A 23,223-nucleotide genomic window follows, 5' to 3' on the forward strand; every position below is an offset into this window, starting at 1 on the left:
AAATTAAGTAACAATGAAAATTATAAATAATATACTTAAAATATCTTCAAAATATTTACATCTTATATGTTTGTGTGTGTGTGTATGTGTTTAATAATACAGTATATGTTATTGTTCAGTATTGTATTTGTCCCTAATTTTCTTGAGGAAAATGGGACATTTGGTCATTTCTTCATGCAATTTTCAATAATAAATATATATTTTAAATACCTTTGTAGATGTGAGAATACTTCTCTTTTTGATAATAAAATAATAGGCTTGTGGGTAATAGTAATTTTTTTCCTACATGAATGATGTCTTGCTTTGTCACATCAATATATATATTATACCATTTTCACATTTTAGATTGTTATTAACTTGGCTGACTCTAAATATTGTCATTTTTGAATAAGCTTATTTACTTTTAACTAATATAAAGTCTTTACATCTAACTCAACAGAAAGATTCTGTAGAATAATGCTGTTATGCCCAATGATAAATTAATCTCCAAAATAATATAATATTCCTATATGTGCACAATACTTATTTGCTTATTTACCATGATTTCTATGACAAATATTTTGTATCTTGCAATCCTCTTAACATTAGAAACAATGCTAAAATAATGAGCTAGAGTTTTTAAAAAGTTAATCTTGCACATTAGTGATGACCATGAAAATTGTAATTTTAAAGTTGTCATAATTACTTTAAATTATTTGTTATATACAAATATGTATATATGCTATATTAATTAGTCTAAAATGTTTCGTTTTTAATGTTTTCTAGTATATTTTATCATGTATTTATACTTCAGTTATGCAGTTAACGCCCAGAAAATCTGTAGATATTCAAGATATTTTAACAAAAATAAAATGTTTCTGCTGGGTATTTTTTTTTTTTTTTTTTTTTTTTTTTTGAGACAGGGTCTCACTCTGTCACCCAGACTGGAGTGCAATGGTATGATCACAGCTCACTGCAGCCTCGACCTCCTGAGTTCAAGCATTCCTCCCACTTTAGCCTCCTGAACAACTAGGACTATAAGTGTTTGCCACCACACCCACTAGTTTTTTTTGTATTTTTTGTAGATATAGGGTTTCACCATGTTACCCAGTCTGGTCTCAAATGCCTAAGCTCAAGCCATCTGTCTGCCTCAGCATCTGAAAGTGCTGGGATTACAGACATGAGCCACTGTGTCTGGCACTTCTGCTATTCATCAGCTTATTCTATACAGTATGGATATAGAGAAGTCATTTCTTGCCCCAAACCTGGGACTATACTTGTCCTTCAGAGATATATCCAATTTTTTTAAATTTAAGATGTCAGCTTTATAAAGGAAAAGAATAATTCCTAAGTAGCTTTACTTTTTACAAGTTTACTTTTCAAGAAAACCTATTACATTTACTTATGACATCTTTCCAATATAAACATGAAATAAGTCTGATTTAATACAGACTACGTTCTGAGTTACATATTGGGAAAATTTTCATTGATTTCTGAGTTTTAGTATTCTTACTATTTATCATACCTCTAGAGATACTCTACACTGAGCTTAGTTTGATCTGGAGTTGTATCATTGTGAAAGATATGGATGGATGGATGGATGGATGGATGGATGGATGGATGGATGGATGGCAATAACATTGGATTATAGACAAGAGTGCCCACTGACCTCTTCTTCCCTGATAGAGGGAAATCCCTTGCAAGACAGTTCCCTTGCATACAATCCCTTGCATACAAATCCCTTGTCCTTTCATTGAATTAGGAAACCTAAAGTACATCGCAAAACTGATAAAATAGGTAGGAAGTTGCATCAAATACTTGGAAATTTTTAAAAATATTTTATGAGCAACTATGTTGACCTGAAAAAATGATTCAAAACTGACAACTTCGCTGAATGATTATAAAATAATTTTTCCCTTAGAATGACTGAAAATAAATACTAAATCACATTCTTTCAGTTTTAGTTTTTCTTATGCATAAAGATTGCTATTTAAGACAAAAGTCTTCTAAATTGTTTTCTTTATTGTGGCCTATTGTCAGTTCATCCTCATCTCAAAATCTGCATATGCTAATAATGTGCTTTTAAGACTGGGTTGTTAACAATAGTATGTATTGTTATAACATTGTTAGTCAACACAAATTAGTGGAGGAGCTGATACACAGTATCCTTTGTGAATGCATGCAGTTTAGAATAACAGCCATTAGATAATAATGGACAGTAGCCTAGATCAATTCAAGTGCAAAAAAAATTAACTATAAATAGAGATTAGAAAATGTAAACTATTCAAAAAGATGTAACAGTGATAGATATTAAATCACTTTTTAAAAGACAATGGAATTATTTACATAAGAAAGATTTAAATTTACAGGTGAGGGGGCCCTAGCTTTTTCAGTGACTAATCCTTTGGTAATCTGATAAAACCGTGGCCACTGTTTTTGGAATAATATTTTATATGCATAACATAAACTAAGGTAAATAAAATGGTTACAGAAGAAATGACTTATATTGAAATAAAGACTCCAAGTTAAGAACCCCAAGTGGGCCCTAAAATATTTTAAGCCTTGCAAGTGTTTATTATTTCCCACTTTTCAGTTGCTACTATTCAAAATTAATTATATATTCTCATCTTTAAATTAAAACAAATTCAGAATTTTGGTGGGAGTTTGTGAGTGTTATATCTCAATCCCTTTAAGGGGCCTGATAAAAGACTGGGTAATTTAGGCATTACTACTTTAAATTTTCATAGCAGTAACATTGTGTCTAAGCTAGTCAGACCTATTTTTATCCAATGTGGGAGCAGGAGCCTGTGTCAGCCTTCTCTTTTGTGCTGTTAAATTTTAAAATACAGTAGCTTTCCATTCCCCTTAACTGTGATGGAACATTTGGGGAAATGTCTACCTTCTACTGTGGTTCTTTTCATTTTTCATTTATTAACCTATTTTCATTTCACACTATGGTATTTATTTAATATATACTTTGTATTTATGGGCAAAACTATGTAAGTAAAATGTAAAAGATGGGTTAATTTTCAAACAACTTTTTTATAAAGAGACATTTTTTGTAAGGGCTACTTCCTAAGGAGTGACCTCTGTTTTATAAATAATGGTCTCCTTTTGAGGACATAGGACATAGCAACACATTTAAAATAATTCTGTGGTTTTCACTCATTATCATATTTTTCAATTATTAAAAATGATTCTTCACAAAGAAGTGAAACTGCATATCCTAACATTTACTCCACTTTCCACTTGGAAAAATTTCTTGATGGAATCAGAATAAATTAAATTATATATAAACACATGAAATATTAGTCTAATTTTCTGTTAGGGTAATTGTAGCTATTTCCCAAAGTTTTGTTATATAATAAGATGTTTATTATTAATGTAAGATAAATATTTAAAATAAATGTAAAGATGGATACTCTTAAAAAATAGGTTTTAAGCAATTTAAGAAATGATATATAAAGAGATATACCTTTTGTTTCTGTTCATTATGATGAAGATATATAAAGATGTTAGACTAAAAACGTGTAGCAAACTACTGAAGACACTTATTTCTAAAGAAAAGTGTTCTTTAATGAGAACACTTGGACACAGGAGGGGGAACATTTGGGTTGGGGGAGGGGGGAGGGATAGCATTAGGAGATACACCTAATGTAAATGATGAGTTAATGGGTGCAGCACACCAACATGGCACATGTATACACATGTAACAAACCTGCATGTTGTGCACATGTACCCTAGAACATTAAGTATAATAAAAAAAAAAAGTGTTCTTTTAAAATAGTTTTTCAGAAACAAAAAGACAGCTATGATATTTACACTATGAGGTTACCTTTTCATTTCTCTTGCCATGTAACTGTTACTAGTAATTAAATATTTTTTATATATTTACATTTAATGTCAGTTATTTTGACATATTCTGGATGCACTTATATGAAAATACTGAACTTAGATAGTAAATCACATGATAGTATATGGATTTAAAAGTATTTAAAAATGCTCTGACTTATATGTTACCCTATGACTTTAAAATGTTAAATAATCACAAGATATGGTGTAGAATAAAGCCAATATTCACTTTCTAAAGTCACCTAATCTAATATCAACTAGTACACAATTATTTGCCATATAATTCACGACATTTGGGAAATTATGTCCTTTTTTTCTTTTTTTTTTTAAATTACTTGCATTTTTCATTATCCAAAATAAGGTTGAGATAACTTACAGGTAAAGTGGATGTCATTGAAACATTAGCTTTGAGGGAGACTAACGCTTTCTTGACTGTCGGTATTATATAAGCATGTCCATTTTTGTGCTTACAACTGGATAGGGAGGAATAATTTTATTTGAAATATACTTTGGCATGTTTTACTTTGGAATTCTGGAGCCAAAGCTAGTGTTTTTAAAGTCATCTCCCAAATTGTGGGGCTGGTATTAGAAAACATTTATTGATCATGTTAGATGTAAAAGTATTATGCTAGGTTCCAGGGATAGAAAGGTCAACAATGAGAGGTTGCTTAAATTTAAGGATACTTCCTTCAACAAGGATTAAGTTTTGGTATTAGATTTATTTGTGGTCAAAGAGATCATGTTGTTTCAGAATTATTGTTTCAGTTAATACCCATTCTGAATTGAATCAGTTGGCATAGCTAAAGTGCACCGAGATAGCCAGTTAACCAGTTTTCTACAGGGTAATTTTTCTTGTGGATCAGGTTTAAATATGGCTACAGACTTCAAAGTCACCCTATTTTCTTATAACCTCATTTTGATTCTTCTGTTTAAATGTTCAGGTGTATAGTGTTTTCTGAAAGCCTTTTTATATCTTAGTTGGTATAGTACTAAACAGCTTCAGGTGCTACAGAATTAATGCTTATATGGTTTTCTTCACTCTTGAAAATGTTAGGAAAAGTCATTGAATTCTTTAAAATAGAATAATTCACATATTTCACGTATTCCATTTTGGGAATTCATTTTGGAAAGCAAGCAGTTTTGTTTGTTGTTTTTTTATGACTGAGCGACTATTATCTTTGCTGGAAATTACTTTGAAAGGCAGATTTGGTTTTTTAGAAATTCTTAAGAAGTTTCATTTGAAATTGCTCAGAATATGTTGGGGAAAAGAAAAATTTTTACATACTCCATAATTTTAAACAGTTACCTTTTTCAAAATCAGTTTGATGCATCATAACCAAATAGCAGAAGGGCACGAAAGATCAACTGAGCTGCTTTTTGACTAACGTTTCAGGGATTGTGAAGCAGCAGATAGACAGCCATATCACAGATCCAGATCAACAGAACAACGGCCTCTCCTTGAGCGGACCACCACCCGCTCCAGATCCACTGAACGTCCTGATACAAACCTCATGAGGTCGATGCCTTCATTAATGACTGGAAGATCTGCCCCTCCTTCACCTGCCTTATCGAGGTGAAAGATAAATCAATCAGACTAATTTCCCCTTTGCCCCACCAGCACACCATTTTATTTTCCCAGCAACTAAATGGTCTCTTCTATCATCTTTGGCTGATCACTAGTAATAATCGATACTAACCTTTCAATGTAAACACACTATTTATATTCAGTGGATATAATAGTGTGTGGCTACCATTGTAATTTGTTTATTAACTGTCCTGACTGCATTTGTTTTGTGATTTCTCATTAATCAGGAGTCCTGGGTAAATTCCGTCATTAACTGTCATGTTCCTCTCCTACAGAATGAGAAACTATTTGTGTCCATTACACATCACTTTTCAAATCATCATAATGATTACAAATAAAACTAGATGTTTTAGTTTCTATCGATACTACTGTTATGTATTAACCAATATTTTCCTTAGTTAAATCTTGAATTGTTCAGGGTTTTATTTGTAGTTTCATGAGATGTTTTCTAATAAAGGGATATTTAATATAAGCCTGAGTAAAAATCTCTGGATCAAGGGAGAAAGGTTAGTGTTGAAAATTTGAAATCTGGTAGAAAGAAAAGTACAGTCTTTTCTTTCTTGATCTGCGAAATTGTCCTCTTGCTTTCAATGGATAGAGTACCAATTTACATTAATAATTCCATGGATTTTACTGTAGGGTTTTGTGTGCATGTATGTGTATGTATGCATATTACACCAAAAATAAACATCTTTTGCTATTTAATCATTCAGATATCCATATTTTGTCTAGTTTTCCTAACCTTTTAATCTGCAGCCAAACTTCTTTTTAAATTGTATTTATACAGCTATCATATGAACCAAATATAGGTATTAAAAATATGTAACTCATTATACTGAAAATTAATATTAATTGTGTGTCTTTAGGTCTCATCCTCGTTCTGGGTCTGTCCAGACAAGCCCATCAAGTACTCCAGTGGCAGGACGAAGGGGCCGACAGCTTCCACAGCTTCCACCAAAGGGAACATTGGATAGAAGTAAGTTTTATTTCTAATTATGTCGTTTAGGAAATACACATGGAAGCTAAGGTGAATCAAGATTTTCTTACTTTTGTGCTAGTTTTCTTCTTTTGTTAATTGTATGCCTTGTCTTATTTGATAATAGTTATATTTATAAATATTATGTATTTTTGCATAAAAATTTGTAATATTTCCAGGTAAAATAAGGTATCTTTATTGCTCTTGCACATTTTTAAATTTGAATAAATGCATCTTAAAAAGTAAACATAATACTCTTAAATGAGCTGTTGGATAATATTTCTTTGCCACAACTAAGTTTATGTAATTGTTGATAGTTATATAAAGTTTATTAGTAACTAGCCAAATCAATTTTCACACACTGCAAAGGACTGGTTAGCTGATGCACAACAATGGTGATCCTTCTCAATACTGGAGAACAAGAAAAAGGTAATCATGAATATACAATGAAAGATGCATGTTGTACTGATGTTTTTATTAATTTTACATTTTTGCATAAAAAGCACTATTTGCTGACACACACATGAACATACTTCCCAAACTTCTATAAATTCTTGGATAAAGGACCTCTAAAAGCATGGATAACTGAATATAACGGTTTTTAAGATCATTTTTTCAATGATCCCTTTATTTAGTAACTGGATGTGTTTTGCAAATAATACATATATATTTAAATTATTTAACTTTTCTCTAGTAGATAATACATTCTGTGCCTTTGGAAATTTCTGTTGTTTTTAACCCCTGTGCTTTGGTTCCCTTTTTTTCCTTTTTTTTTTTTTTCTTTTGTTTTTGTTTTGTTTTTTATTTTTATTTTGTTTCCCTAGACAATGGAGTCAAGGAGATAGAACCTTATGAAGGTCTGTACATAAAGGAGGGTTTGTTTTGTGCTAACAGCCTTTTTGGGGAGCTAGTAAGCAAAAATAAACCCAACTGCAATTGATGTCCCTTTGTTGTATAGACTTATATACAGTAAAATTATTTTGTTTTATGATATCTGACAAAGTATTCAACTTTTTTTTTTAACTTGGAAATTATACCAAGGAGTTAAATTTCTTTGATTGATCAAATAAGAATGCAAGGAGTTTAACTTCTTTTAAATGACCAGATAAAATGTGCTCTTTCATAACATTTTTATGTACCTTTTAACCAGAATACTAGATTTTGAGTAAGACTTGAACCAAAGATATCAATTGCAGTCTACGTTTACATCATTGAGGATGTACACATAGTTTAGTTATATTTATCATCATATATTTCATTTTTTATTTATGATGATGTTTTTAATTATTAAATTTGGCTTTCTAGAAAATAAAGTTGTTGAATTAGATAGTGATTGTGGCTTGTGTTTCCAACATCATTTTTCATGTAGCAAGACTGCTTACAGTATATCAGAGTTAAATATGATACAGTTTTGTTATCAAACACTACATTATGACTCAGAAGAAAATACTGAATGGTGATATATGGAGTGTCATACATTTGCTAGATCAATACAAAATCATCTGCCTGTTATGGAAATCTGAAATTAACTTTGTATCTTTAAAAACTTGTTGACTGTTTACTGATGAATCTCTAGCACATAGAATAATGCCTGGCACATTGTAGACCCTCAATAAATCTTTGTTGAATAAATTCATGAAATATTTATTTAAAAAGGGAAAAGCTACCTCAAATAGTATACAAAGTACCACTACAATAATCTTGTCATTCTATATATGTTTATATTAAAATTCATATTTCTGTAAACTATTTGTAACAAATTTGTAAGTGTGCTGCATTTGAGCAGCAATACTTTTATACCCTTATATAACTTGTTGATATAAGTTGTGTTCTTGTTAACTGGATGATGGTCAACTTCTGTTTTGTCATTCTTTCTATTTCCAAGTACCATAATTTTGAACAATCCAGTGATATTGTGACTGATGGTCTATTATGCTGCCTGATAAAAAACTTCACAACATTTTTATAGTTCTTAATTATTTGCATAAAATTGGGGGCATAGAATTTTAAATCACTTTTCCTAAGGAAAGTTTAGTAATATTTATGTAACTTTTTTTCTCTTCAGTGTTTTTAACGATGGAGTTTCGACATCATTTATTGGCATATAAAGTCAGAAACTATCATTTGTGCACATTTTTAAAATTGAATTTTTAATGTCATTTATAGCAATAGACTGTTGAAATACAAGTAGCTCTATTCTTTGTAATAGTAAGTATACTAGAAAACAGAGCCTATTGGTGATGCTGAAAGTCAGGGTTGGTGAAGTTTCTGATGGGCACTCAGTAAAGATTCTCTTTACTATTGTTTTTGACCCTATAAAATTAATTAAAACCAAAATTTTCCTTTAAAGTCCCCAATTGTGATTTTTCCATTTTTTTAATTTCATAAAAGAAAGAGGAGCCAAAACCTCCCTTACCCTTTTTAGTATGAAATAAAAGGGGTTTTGTTTTATAGTTTTGTTTTATATAAAAGTATGGATGATTTTTAAAAGTGTTTTTATAAATGCTGATATGGAGACTTCAGTAGATTATGCAAACTTTTTTAGTTTTAAAGAAGATATATAATATCTCTTTTAGAAATCTCAACTTCAGTTAATCTTCAGTAAGTAGCACAAAATAGACTTACCAGTTGATGGTCTAAATCAAATTATGTTTGGATTATCACCTAAAAAGTTAATTGTGAGAAGTTGTAATTTAATGGCATTATTTTAGGATTAAAGTATTGAAATATTTATTTTCAAATCCTTTTCGACAGCCAACATATGACCGAGTCATACTTTAACTCTTTATGATTTTGATTATTTTATATTTTAGTCTTATGTATTTAGCCACTTATCTTTGTTTAGAACCAGAGAAGTAAAATAAGAATAATATAGAAAGCACAATGTACTAAAAAACTATAAGGCATTGTTATTTTATTTTTCCCTTTTATGTACTGCTATTTTGTAAAATGTCATGTTCTGTTTTTCTAGAAGAAAAATTATATAACTTTAGTAATATACCAAGTTTATATATAAAGTATTTTGCCTACTTTACCCAGTTATCCACATATTACAAATATTTTAAAAGTCACAGTTTCTCTTTTACAAAGTCATCATAAAAGCAGACAATGTGATAATTAACCAGTAAATTTATTTACTTTTCTATAGCATGTCAGAAACTTATTAAAAGTAATCTGTTGGGCCAGGTGCAGTGACTCCTGTGGCTCACATCTGTAATCCCAGCACTTTGGGAGGCTGAGGCGGGTGGATCGCTTGAGCTTGGGAGTTCAAGACCAACCTGGGTAACGTGGTGAAACCCCATCGCTACAAAAATTACAAAATTAGCCAGGCATGGTGGTGCACTCCCATAGTCCCAACTACTCAGGAGGCTGAGGTGGGAGGATCACTTGAGCCCAGGAGACGCAGGTTGCAGTGAGCTGTGATTGTGCCACTGCACTCCAGCCTGGATGATAGTGAGACTCTGTTTCTAAATAAATAAATAAATAAATAAATAAATAAATAAATAAATATTGGTGTATTTATCATTCTGAATAATTTAGAATTTTTTATTTGTTTAGTTTCTTTGAAGAGTAACAGATACACCTATTTGGTCTTACATTTTTCTTTACCCTTGCTTATGCAAGTACAGAAGTTAATGAAGAAACTGAGCATGTGGAAGAGCAGGGGGAAGAAAAGCAGGGAGAAGAGGTCAAGGCAGGTCTGTCTGACTGCGTATCTAAAATAAATAAGCGAATGTTTTCAAATATGACTTTTCAATTTTACATAAGACTTTAGGCTCCAAATTTATAACTGCACAATGAGGAATAGATTGTTTTTCAGCACTAACTTTAAGATAAATTACCTAATTTTATTAATGAATGGGTATTACTTAAGCTATCTAGGCAATTTGTCAGAATATGTAATTTACCCAACTGGCTAAATATTTTCCCTGATGTTTAAATCAAACTAGAATTATAGATAGTGCCCCTGACCAAGATATATACCTACCCTTTACCCAGCTTTACATTCATTTGTTTATTCAAAAAAATTTAATGAGTACCTACTAGAAAACTATATTTTATCATGTGTTGTGGTGAGTAAAGGTTTTTTGAAGCTTTAGCACCTTCTCCCATGGATTTTGAATCTAGTAGAAGCAAATTATAAAGAAATATAGAGCAGAATATAAATTCCATTAAAACATTTATAGACCATGATCATTTTTTCCATTATATTTTTTTCCTAAAGTAAAGCAATTATAGGTTTCTCTTCTTCATCCCAGTTCAGTATTACTCTAATATTTATTGTCAATCATAATTTCTCCCCATCTTTCTAAATGAAATGCATACCTTTTATTTTTGTTGTTTTTAAAGTCCCTATTATGTTTATCTATCATAATGTTTAATGTTGGTGAAAGGATTTTAAAACTTAAAAGATTCCAGCCTAGCCAACATGGCGAAACCCCATCTCTACTAAAAATAAAAAAATTAGCTGGGCATGGTGGTATGCGCCTGTAGTCCCAGCTACCTGGCAGGCCAAAGCAGGAGAATCGCTTGAACCCGAAAGGCAGAGGTTACAGTGAGCCAAGATCATGCCACTGCACTCCAGCCTGGGCAACAGAGCGAGACTCTGTCTCAAAAAAGTTAAAACATTATATAATCAGTAAATCAGTGTATTTTTATATACTACCTTTATCAAATTTTCACTATTTTTATTTGAAACTCAGAATTGAATACTAATCTTATCCAATTGTCAAGTTTAATTGTAACTTTCTTTGAATAATACAGAATATCTTTAATTTTATCAAGTGTTTAACTGACCACTTTTTATTTATGAATAATAGAGTGTTATTTTTATGCCTTTTTTTCCTCTGCTTTCCATGGTGTGAAAGCAATACCATTACGTATATTATACCTAAGATATATTTTCATGGAAGCATTCTTTCAGTGGAGTTTTTAGTTTTACAACTGAAAACATCTCTTAAGCTACTAGAATTGCTCATTATCAGTAACTTTTCAATGTCGTAAAGGTGACAAATATCAAAGTCATCTGATAATGGAAACAGGCAAGTTTAATTGCATATTTCTAGACATATAGAATTGCTTGGGTTCTGAATATCTAGTATCTAACTTCTAGAATGTCATTTTTCTTCCATTTTCCTGGAATAATTTAGGAATCACATTTTTATGGAATACTATAAGAATGAATTTCATTTTAGCTTAGCTGTTAATGTTTTCCCATTAGCTCATTCCTCTGCATCTCATATAGTCCATACAAACACTGCAGCCTTTCACCCCATTAATTGTCTTCCACATTAAAGTCATTTTTTAAGATAGCATTAGTTTGGGGACTTCAGCAATAGTTAATATCACTTTTCCTTATTTTAAATTAATTAAGATAAAGACGCCCATGTGCTAAACCAGTTTGTTGCTGGTGTTTTATTGTCAAAAGTAATTAGTAAGTTGCATCAGTTTTTAAATTAACATAAAAGCATAACTATATACTATAAAAATGATTTTTCACTTATTTGGTTTTTATTAATTCTCCTATGAGATAGGAAGTATATACTTTTCTCTTGTGTTCATTAATATGGGATGTCATGTGTAGTGCATGGATTTGTTTCCCTATTGTGTGATTTCATCTTTTTTGATGTGCTTTGTTTTTATTTTGGTTATTAATGATCTTAATCATTAATCACTATAATAACTTAATCATTAATCTGTTTTCAATATTATAAAGACAATGAGGGAGAAACACCAACACCACCTACTAATGGGAAAAAAGGCAAGTCTTAAAATGAAGTTTATGGTGCCTTTCTAGATATTAAACACTCCGTATTGACATTTGTAATATACTTGAATTGCTTTTTAAAATAAGCATAAGTACAAGTATTAGTCTGAATTTAAGTTATCCAGTATTTAATATGTCTATTCTTTTTTATTTATTTCTAAATAGGAAATTAGTCTTCAAAATACGTACTTTTAATGATTCTGATACAATTCTATTTTATTGAAATGTAATGGCATTACAATTGGAAGATTAACTTTGTTGATCATGTTAAGGGAAAGGATTCTGAGGAAGATACTAGTGGTCATGTTATACATTTACAAAATCACAGCATGGATATTTTTCAATCCAGAAATCGTTTTAAAATTGAATTATTTTAAAAACATTTTAAAGTAGAAGTTTAAAGTAGAAAATGAGACAAATTTAATCATAAGTTTAACAATAATATAAAAGGAAGATTTATAACATTTGTGGATTTTTCATAGTTCTATATACATGAGTTAAAACTGCCTGGAAAGTAAAAAGATGATTGATTTTAATACTTAGATATGATTTTCCTATAATTATTGCTGACATAATTCTGTAATCTGCCACAACCAAATTCTATCAAAATGGTAGGACTGTGTATGTTTTGCAGTAATTGATTATCAAATATGTCTACATATATTGATTTAGAATATTAGCATTTTAAAATGATTTTATCAAAAAAGTAACATCTCGTTCTATATCATAAAATTTGGCTCAAGCGATTCTCCTGCCTCAGCCTCCTGAGTAGCTGGGATTACAGGCGGCTGCCACCACACCCGGCTAAGTTTTGTGTTTCTAGTAAAGACGGGTTTCACCACGTTGGCCGGGCTGATCTCAGACTCCTGACCTCAAGTGATCCTCCCGCCTCAGCCTCCCAAAGTGCTGGGATTACAGGTGTGAGCCACCGCTCCCGGCTTCAGATTTCTTATAACGTCTTTATTTTGCAAAGGCAGTTTCACATGTAAAGTTTTCTAGTGACAATGATTGTTGAAACCTCAGTTATAAATTTGTTTTTATATGCACACTTATAAATTTGTGTTTTTATCATTATATGAAATCCTCTCCACTGTAAAACATTGCTATTGCTATATAAATCAACCCAACATATGATATAGTTGAACCTAGAAATTAATGAATAAATTTGTAAGATGAGAACTCTGTACATATTTCACATATGCTAACTTGGTTTCTACTTGGCTTAATGTTTTGATTATACCTATAATTAAGATTTAGTTATTCAATTTGTCCTTTGCTATCTTCTTCTGAGAGAATGGCTTTTTATTTACAGTTTATTTTATATATCACAATAAAGTTCCTAAGTAAGTTTAAGGGAGGACTTTTTTTTTAATTGGTTAAAGCATATTGTGGATAAGTTAAAGTATATTGCTGTAGCAGGTGCAGTCAGAAGGATAGTTGGGGCTAGAGGGGTGACTCATATATGAACTTATAGATCATAGTTGGGATTTTGGTTTTTATCACATAAAATGGGAAGGTTTGGATTAAAGTGACACAATACCCCCTTTTTTTTTTTTAGTAAGATGATTTCAATTGCTACATTGAGAATGCCCTCAAGAATTAAGATCGCTAACAGGGAACATTGTTAGGTTTTGCACTAGCCCCGGAAACAGATGATACTGGCTTAGACCAGTGTGATAGCAGTATAAGTTGTTGGATTCTGAATAGATGTTGAAGATAGAGCCAACAACATTTCCCAACAAAGTAAAAGAGAAAGAAAGATTCCATAATGACATCCAAGTTTTTAGCCTAAGTAGAAAAATAATGGAGTTTCTATTAACTAATACAGGGAAATACTTGAGAATAATAGATTGAGTGAGAATATCAGGTACTCAGTTTTGGATATGATAAGTTAGAGATGCTGTTAGACATCCAAGTGAAGATGCCAAATTAAATATGGTCTACATTTCATATTAGAGGTGTAGACTGTAGCTATAAATCTGGGACTCATCCATATAAAGAGGTATTTACACTGTAAGACTGGTTATCAAGAGGACAAGTGGACACATGTAGGTAGATAAAGAAGAGGTCCAGGAAGTATAAACTGGACCACTTTGATACTTTGAAGTTGAGAAGATGAAGCAGCCAGAAATGGAGAAATTGGGAGAAGAGTAACAAGTTAAGAAATCACTTGAAGGAGAGAATTATCAAGAATGTGAAACAATCAGCACACTTAGCAAGTAGGAAGTCACCATGTTGACTTTTATTAAGAGCAGTTTTGGTAGAGTGATAAGGGCTAAAGGACTGATTAGAGTAGATTCAAGGGAAGAGAGGAGTGGAGACAGCAAGTGCAGACACCTTTGAAAGGCTGTAAAGGGAAGAAAATAAAATATCTAGAGCTGTGAGGAGAGGTCGAAGAAACAGAATACATGAAGGATATGTGGGAAACTTCTTGTTCCCTTGGCTTCTTCTGAATCCAGGTCTGCCACTTTGCTGTTTAATGCCATGTGGCCTCGAACCGTGTGCCTATAGTTCACCAAGATATCTATCAGTGTTCTGTGACATAGCTCCTTGATTTAGAATCAAATACTTTTAGATTTGGAAGGAACATTATACATCTTTTGATAAAACTATTTTCCCTTATAGATAAAGGAGGAGAATTCTGGAGGATAACTACCTTTCTTCAATCCACATAGCAGCAGATCTCTAATCTAGACTATTAATCTCATGTGTTGATATACCATACCTCTTCATAGTGTTCTATGACACTGTTCTAGATTGTGTTCTCTTTGCATGGACTTCAACCGGTTTTTTGTTTGTTGGTTTTTTGTTTTTTGCTGTTGTTGTAATTGTTGCTTTTAGACGTTAGCTAAAGATGTAGTTCAACCAATATCTACTATTTTAAATGTGTTATACTAGATAGCCATTAAGGATGCAAAGATAAACAAGACATATTTCTTGCCTTTAGGGAGCTCCCAAGGGGAAAAAATAATATAATGATAAGAAATAAAACATAGCTGGTAAAATTACTCTATAATGTGTAACTTATATAAAGTGTCTTAAGATCATGGTACATATTCAGGGTCAATTTTATAAGGAGAAGGTAAGTTTTGAGAGGTTCTGGGTAGGTTTTCAGTCCCAAATATTTCTGCCATTACCTGTCATGGTATTTCATATTCCGCTATTACCTAATGGCTTATTTTCGTAATACAAAGCTTTTAGCCTTTCTAGAACACTGAAATATAAATATTCCTGAGGACACAATCCCAAGCTATTATCACATACACATCTTCATAGAAAGCAAGTGGGTGGAGGAAATCAAGTGTAGGAAAAGGTGTGGCAGACTGCTAGTTGTCTTGGAAGGGTTATAATGGCAAAATCTGTCCATTCTAAATTATATTATTTGCTGTGTAGATATGCTATAAATTTACTTTTTAAAATAATTTGGTATATTAAATTGCTTAGAACAAATAGTTGTCACATAATAGGCCAGGTGCAGTGGCTCACAGATGTAATCCCAAAGCTTTAGGAGGCCGAGGCAGGAGGATTGCTTGAGGAAAGGAGTTTGAGACCAGCCTGGACAACCTAATAAGACCCTGCCTCTATCAAAAAAAATTTTTTTAATTACCCAAGTGTAGTGGTGTACACCTCTAGTCCCAGCTACTTGGGAGCTTGAGGCAGGAAGATTGCTGAACCCAGGAGTTTGAGGCTCCAGTGAGCTGTGATTGCACCACCACACTCCAGCCTGGGTGACAAAGGGTGACTCTGTCTCTAAAGCAAATATACAAACAAATAAGTTTGAAGTTGGGAAGATGAAGCAGAACAATACTTGTCGCATAATAATTACTATATAAATGTTAGTTATTATTACTATAATTTCATAGTAATGTCTTGCTATGATTTTGTATATTCAGCAAAAAATCTGAAAATTTTAATTTTATATTTAAAGTCAAATTAAGTCTGATTATGATTACCCTGAAGCAGTTGTTAAACATAAACATAAACAAATGTGTATATATATACACACACACACACACACAGTAATGTACCACATAATGCTGTTTTGGTCAATAATGGACTCCATATACAACAATAGTCTCATAATATTATCATACTATATTTTTCCTGTACCTTTTCTATGTTTAGATATGCTTAAATACATATATACTTATCATTGTGTTGTAATTGCCTGCAGTATTTAGTATAGTAACATGCTGTACAGGTTTGTAGCCTAGGAGCAACAAGCTATATCAAATAGCCTAGGTATATAGTAGGCTACCCCATCTAGGTTTGTGTGAGTACACTTTGTGATCTTTGCACAATGACGAAATCACCTAACAATGCATTTCTCAGAACATATCCTTGTCATTAAGCAATGTATGACTGTATATAGTTTCGTAGATTTTTGGAAATTAGTAATCATGATGCTATTCTTAATCAAATGACTTGCATAAGAAACAATACCAGGGTGGAAATAAATAGGATTGGATTGCAGCATAAGTTATCTCATAATGTGCTAATACATTTCTACATATTTCAATGCATATGTAAAAATCAATATACAAATTGTAGGATACTTTTCTCTAGGCCAGAGAACTGTTTAATCCATTAGGATTTAACAAAAGTAAGAATTTTTGGAAATGTGGCTGATAAAGTCTAAAGTATCAAATAGTTTTCTTTCCAATTTATTCTTTATGTTTTATTATTGTTGGTTAATTTTGTTTGGTTTTGGAAAGTTAACATCTACAAACTTCCTAATTGACTGTTAGTGATTAATTCTTTGCCAGGATTATATAGACTAAACCCTACTGTATCACCTGTTAAAAATACACAATGAGATTGAAAAAATATATATTTTGTTCCTTTAATGTGTACAATGTCTACGTTGTTTCAAATACAGATAACCTTGTAAATAAGAAAGAAAGAAAAGGAAGGAGGGAGGGGAGGGGGGAAAATAAAAACAAGCAAATGTATTTAAAAAGTTTACAAAGGAACCAAAAGTGATAGTTATTTTGACAGTCTTTGTAATTAATGATTGCTTCTGCAGGCATTCTAGGTATTGGATACCATTTAGGGTGTTAGGATACAATAGTGATAGAGGATCTTGGCTTTGTTTTGTTGCCTCTCTCTATTCTCATGAATGCTCTAGGGCAGGGAGAATGTTAGCACCCATATCTTAATTTCCAAATTTGACTAGTATCTACCTAGGAGTGGATTTTATAGTGGAATTGGTGGATATTTCCTAACTATATCATTCCTTCCCAACTTAGATAAATGAACATGTGTCCAAAATTAATATGAGAGCGATTCAGGGATACTTTAAAATACCAAGGGATTTATCATATGTTTTTGAGCAGGATGGACATTCAATCACATCTGTATTAAGAAAAGTAACTTGGTGACAGCAAGCAAGATGGACTTGAAAGAGAAGAAACTGAGGGCATAGGACCATTTAGGGCAATTCAATCATCCAATATTTGATAGCCTGAACTAAAGCAGAGGTTGGAATAAAGTGGAAGGAATGCCCTTAAGATTCTCTCTCCATTCATAATCCATAAGCTTAAGTGTACCTGTTGTTTAAGTGAAGTACTTGTAAATGAATATTTCTAATTTATTTTCCTAACCTTGCCTTTCATTCTGGGAGACCGTTCCCGTTAAATTTACTTTTGTTTCCCTTTTCTCATCTTATTTCTTCTATGCTTCCAAAGTCCCAACTGACTAATCAAATTTAGGAAAGAACTCCCTTTCACCTCATACCTTCCTGCAAACTTAGTTATTCTTCAAGGCTATATCATTGTTGACTTCCTAAATGCTATCCTTAAATCATCTTCTCTTTGTTGTTGAAAGTAACTTAATCTTAGGAAGGTGATATGATACAAGACAAAGAGCTTAGTTCTTGAAACTTTGCCTCAGGGCCTGCTTTACAGTGTACTGTGTGACTCTAGACCTTTGCCCCAAGTTAGTTCATCTGAGTAAAGGAAATTGTAACATATTTCTTCCATTCCCAGTATGCTACTTTGAAAATCAAGTGATGTAATGAGTATGAAATTGTAAGCTAAGATAATTTTTCAGTGCTTATCCTTATCAGTCAGTTCTATTTTCTCACCTGTATAAACTACCTGATAGAAGGTCCCATCTGTGTTTTGTAGGGTCAAACGTGATGCCATCTATGAAAGCACATTGGAACATATTATATAAATCTTACTAATAAATGAATTTATGCTATTTTATTTTATTTAGAGAAAGGGTCTCACGGTCACTCAGGCTGTAGTGCAGTGGTGCGATAATAGCTCACTGCAGCCTTGATCTCCTGGGCTCAAGTGATTATCCCACCTCAGCCTTCCAAGTAACTGAACTACAGGCACATGCCACTATGCCTGGCTAATTTTTTAAAGTTTTTTAAGAGATAGAATCTCTAAAAAAAAAAAGATCTAAGAAAAGAGAACCTATGTTGTCCGGGCTGGTCTCAAACTGTATGCTCTTTAAATTATAGTGTTCAGATAGAATTGGCTACATAGTGTGATAAAGACTAGCTGGAATATAATTACTTTGCAGACATATGGGTTTCTTAAATATTACTTACTAAAAAGTCACCTCATAGTTAAGTCTCCATGAATATAATCATTCTTCAAATTACCTAATATTTATTAAATTAACTTTAATCTATAAATTAAAGATGGGATACAAACAATGATCATTTAAGAATTTCAAATCTTAAAGCTTGTTCCTCTGTATTTTATTGAATTTTAAAAACAAATAAATTTACAACTTTTAATTACATGCCATTTTATTAATTCTGTTCTTTTTATGACTTTAATTCTGTTTGGGATATACTGAAAGTAAATTTTAGTGCTTTGGAATTTGAAATTTATTAAGCAGAATTTTAATGTCACATTTCTGTATTTAAAATGTTAACTGCATATTACATAGTTTATGTGAGAATTTAGGAAAAATATCCCCCCAAATCCCATAGATCCCTGAAGTGTATTTAGATTCTTGTTATGCACATTATCTAATGTTTCTGATAAGCTCTGATTATTATTTTTGATTTATACTAGAAGTTACATGGGAAGATCAGCAGAGAAGGGTGAATGGTACAATAAGTGATGACAAACCATTGCCGAAAAAGAAACATCAATCTGAGCCAGGTTTGTCAGGCTTTGGAAACCATATGAAAGCATGAGACTACAAGCATTGCATTTCATGCTTTCTAAAATGCGTGTGTGCTTGTTGTACCTCATTTTTCTCATTTTGGTGTGAACTTGATAGTGTGTAGATTCCATTTAGATTAGAGTGGCAAATACTTTATTTCAAGATTTGTTTAGAAAACTAATTACACATATTTTGGGGAAAATATAATTATTTTATTCTTATGAAGATTAGTCCTTTAGGGAAAAAATGACTAATTTAAATACAGATGGTCATCCACTTTACATATTTGATTACGCTGACTAAAACTGAAGTACTTTAATGCAGAGGTACTTGCTTCCCTAAAAAGTACAATAAAAGCTCAATATACTTTCTAAAGTTTGTCTTTGTAGGATATTTCTATTATTTAACGGCAAATGCTATTGAGATATTTATACCATATATTGGTAATTATTTATTTACAATCTTGGGAGATAAAATATGTTGCCAGCCACAAGGAAGAGGGTTAGCATAGTATGTGAATTCAATAAGGAGTCTCTTCAAACTGTTAATTCTACCAGTGAATTGAAACAAAGTGTTTTTGTTTTCTTCTCCCTTTCTTCTTTTTTTATGGAGAGATATGATTAACCCATTTATGCTGGAGGTTGCGCATTTTTTGAGTGTGAAAAATCAGACCTTGGCAATGAACTTAAGCAGTAGGATATAAATAATTCCCACAAGCTTAGCATTCCAATTATGGAATACTAGGCATAAATGGGTTAAGTAGAAGACAAAACTTGAACCAAGAATAAAATTTAAAAAGGCAAAGTGCAGAGATAATTGATTAACTAAAAATCCAGTACTACTTTTAATTAGTAATTGGATGAGAATACATTGATTCATTGAAAATTTAAAAATTCAAATGGAGTTTTACTAATGATATTATAATTAAAAATGTTGTGTCTGTAGTAATAAAGTATTTTTATGTACTGACTCATTTCATGTTAAAGCTCTAAGATCCATATTTTAAAAGATGTCAATGTAAAAATTAAACTAGTGTTTAACAAGTATTTGTTGCCATCCTGCTGTATTCCAAGCGTTTTAGTTGGCACTGACTTATTAGTGTAGACAAGACAGATATAGCAATTACCTGTCTTGCTTATTATGTCTGCATATTATGCATATTATGTCTGCAAAAATACATAATTTAAAAATAATTATACTCATGATTAAGTTATTACAATTGTAATAAGTGCTTTAAGGAGGATAGAATGCTTTGAGAAAATGTATAATGTAACATAAGTCTGAAGAGCAAAGAAAGATGGCATAGTGAAAACTTAATCTGTGAATTATTTTTTAGTAAAACAATACATACTGAAAATGTAATAAAATAAACTGGAATTCACATTGGGAATTTAAATTTATTCATAAAGTTGTAAGAAAATATATATCTTTTCAAATCTTCGGTTAATATCAGTTTATTGAGAAAACAGTGATTAGCTTAATATATTTAAGGATATTTTTAAGTAAACAAGATAAATATAAAATCAATGTTTTGTTATGATTTATATATCAAAAATTATTACTGTAAACCTCTCCCCTTGCTACATTGTATGATACAGGTTATCCTTGATCATAAACTATTATTTATTTGTTGTCCACTTTGTCATCATGTCCAATACATGAATATGTTTGTGGCCATATATATCTATGTAAATAAGTTACATTGTATATTAAAACACAAAACAATGCAATGTTTAACTAAAAAATATTTTGACATCTCAGAAACACAACATTTTAAAGATCTACTTTAAATATTTTATTTAGTTGAATTTAACTATAGTGGCTTAATGTCATAGTTTAAAATGATTATAGTTTTTTTTTGTTTTGGCGATTATATATTTTCCTGTATCCTAGAAAATTGGTCCTGGAAATTGAAACCCTAAATGTCGTGAGTAAGTATGCAATATTCTAAGGCAGTAAAAACAATGTTAAATTTTAGTGCTTCATAAATATTCTTATCTGTTTGTTTCTAAAAGGAAATTAGGATATTTAAAGAATATGTTTAATTATGAAAACTTTGGAGTAATAAAATGGGAAGAAAGTAGTAGGATACAGATATAGCAGATTATATTGCAACAACATGTTTATATGAGCTTACGCTTTACAGAAGACATGTTTGGAGTTATTTCTTTTATGTTTAAGTGCATTTATGATATTAATAATCTATTGATTATAAACAGTGCTTAATATCTAATTTTTATGTGCTGAAATCTAAGAAACCCACTTCAATAAATTGCCAAAGATTCCTCATCAAAGGGTTGGTTAATTTGGCAAACTTGTGGGATCAGAAAAACTGTATGGGATTGAGCCCAAACCTGAGATGGAAAGTTGGCTGTGCATCAATAGCATATATTGTTTTCTTTTTCAATTGATGTTTTATGAAAATCTATGCCAGAACAATTTATAATGCCTGGGAATTTGCCATTTCTGGGATGTTTACTAGCAGTAAAAATAACACTTGAATTTTTTATTTTAAATGTGAGACTATAGAACCAAAGAGCTAAATGGCATGACATGGACTAGTAAATGAGTTAACAAGTATTTGGATGAATTTTGAGTACTATGACTAATATCTGCTTTTTTTAAAGAATAATCTTAGTATTTCTTAACTGGGATGTCTTGAGAGGATTATCAGCAAAAGAAGTGATTTGCTTGCAGTATCTTTTTTTTTTTTAAACAGAGTTTCACTCTTGTTGCCAGGCTGGAGTGCAGTGGTACGATCTTGGCTCACTGCAACCTCCACCTCCTGGTTCAAGCGATTCTCCTGCCTCAGCCTACCAATTAGCTGGGATTACAGGCACCCGCCACCACGCTTGGGTAATTTTTGTATTTTTAGTAGAGATGGCGTTTCACCATGTTGGCCAGGATGGTCTCAAACTCCTGACCTCAGGTGATCCGCCCGCCTCGGCCTCCCAAAGTGCTAGAATTATAGGCATGAGCTACGGCGGCCTACCCTACTTGTAATATTTTTATCTTAATTGACATCAGTATAGATAAAGATCACTGGGAAATGTAATATTTATCATATTAATATCTTTCATGTTAACATAAAATATATGAATCCTATGCATTATTTTAAACCCAAGCTTTTGTAAATAATTTTTAGAGTAAATCATTTAATGTCTTCTTCCTGTAGAATGTGGATTAGAAATTTTTAGGCCTTAAAGTTAATAAAATATTTTTAATGTAAATCAAGGATACATGAGCGTGGATAATGTGTTATCTTTTCAATAAGCAATCTGATCCCAGAGAAGAATATTATGATCTTTAATAATTCAGTAATATTAAATATTGAAAAAAAAAGCTTTAAGCAATTGAATTTTATAATTTTTACCTTCTGAGTTTATCTTTCCTTATAGTAATTAGAAATGTTTATAAGAGCATATTTCCACATAAAATATTTTAGGCTGATATTTTATTTACCACACAAAAAAGTAGTGGGAAAGCTACCTTAAATTAGAAGTTCTTCAGGCTTAATGAATGTTTTGGAATTGATACCATTTTGCATATTCTCCAAAATTAGTCTTAGAAACTAATCTTGCACTTATGTAGTTCAGAATTTATTTACTTGGACATATAACTTTAAAATGATTATGAGCTTCGATTTGTTATTTTCTAAGTGTAAGTTATGCTACATCTAGGAAAATCTTGAATTGACACAGCTATTGTTATTGTAACTGAAACCATAATGTGCTCTTATCTTGTATCTTATATGGAAAATAACTCTTTTTTTTTGCAACTAAACCCTTTGCTGATATACTGTATGATTTTACAGTATTTTTGAAAGCTGAAAATATTCAGAGTAACAAATTGTTAATATTTTAATATTTAAACTATAATATTTTAATGTGTACATAAGCCCCTAGATTTGGCATTATTTGATTTAATTAATGT

At 31.3% G+C, this 23,223-nt stretch overlaps 1 protein-coding gene across 49 annotated transcripts in view; it reads left to right on the top strand.

Moving 5' to 3' along the window:
- Window positions 1-23,223, top strand: part of RIMS2 (regulating synaptic membrane exocytosis 2) — a 765,294-nt gene that overhangs the window by 517,953 nt on the left and 224,118 nt on the right. For 25 of the 49 annotated variants that reach the window (XM_073018263.1, XM_073018267.1, XM_073018274.1 and 22 more), the window contains 2 exons: window positions 5,225-5,404; window positions 6,283-6,392. In XM_073018263.1, coding sequence (XP_072874364.1) covers window positions 5,225-5,404; window positions 6,283-6,392 — 290 coding nt within the window. Of the gene's footprint in view, window positions 1-5,224; window positions 5,405-6,282; window positions 6,393-7,216; window positions 7,250-23,223 lie in introns of all 49 variants that reach the window. The other 24 variants (XM_073018262.1, XM_073018266.1, XM_073018265.1 and 21 more) reach the window with 3 other exon arrangements.

This window comes from Chlorocebus sabaeus, chromosome 8 (assembly GCF_047675955.1).
Source record: "Chlorocebus sabaeus isolate Y175 chromosome 8, mChlSab1.0.hap1, whole genome shotgun sequence".
NCBI lineage: Eukaryota > Metazoa > Chordata > Mammalia > Primates > Cercopithecidae > Chlorocebus > Chlorocebus sabaeus.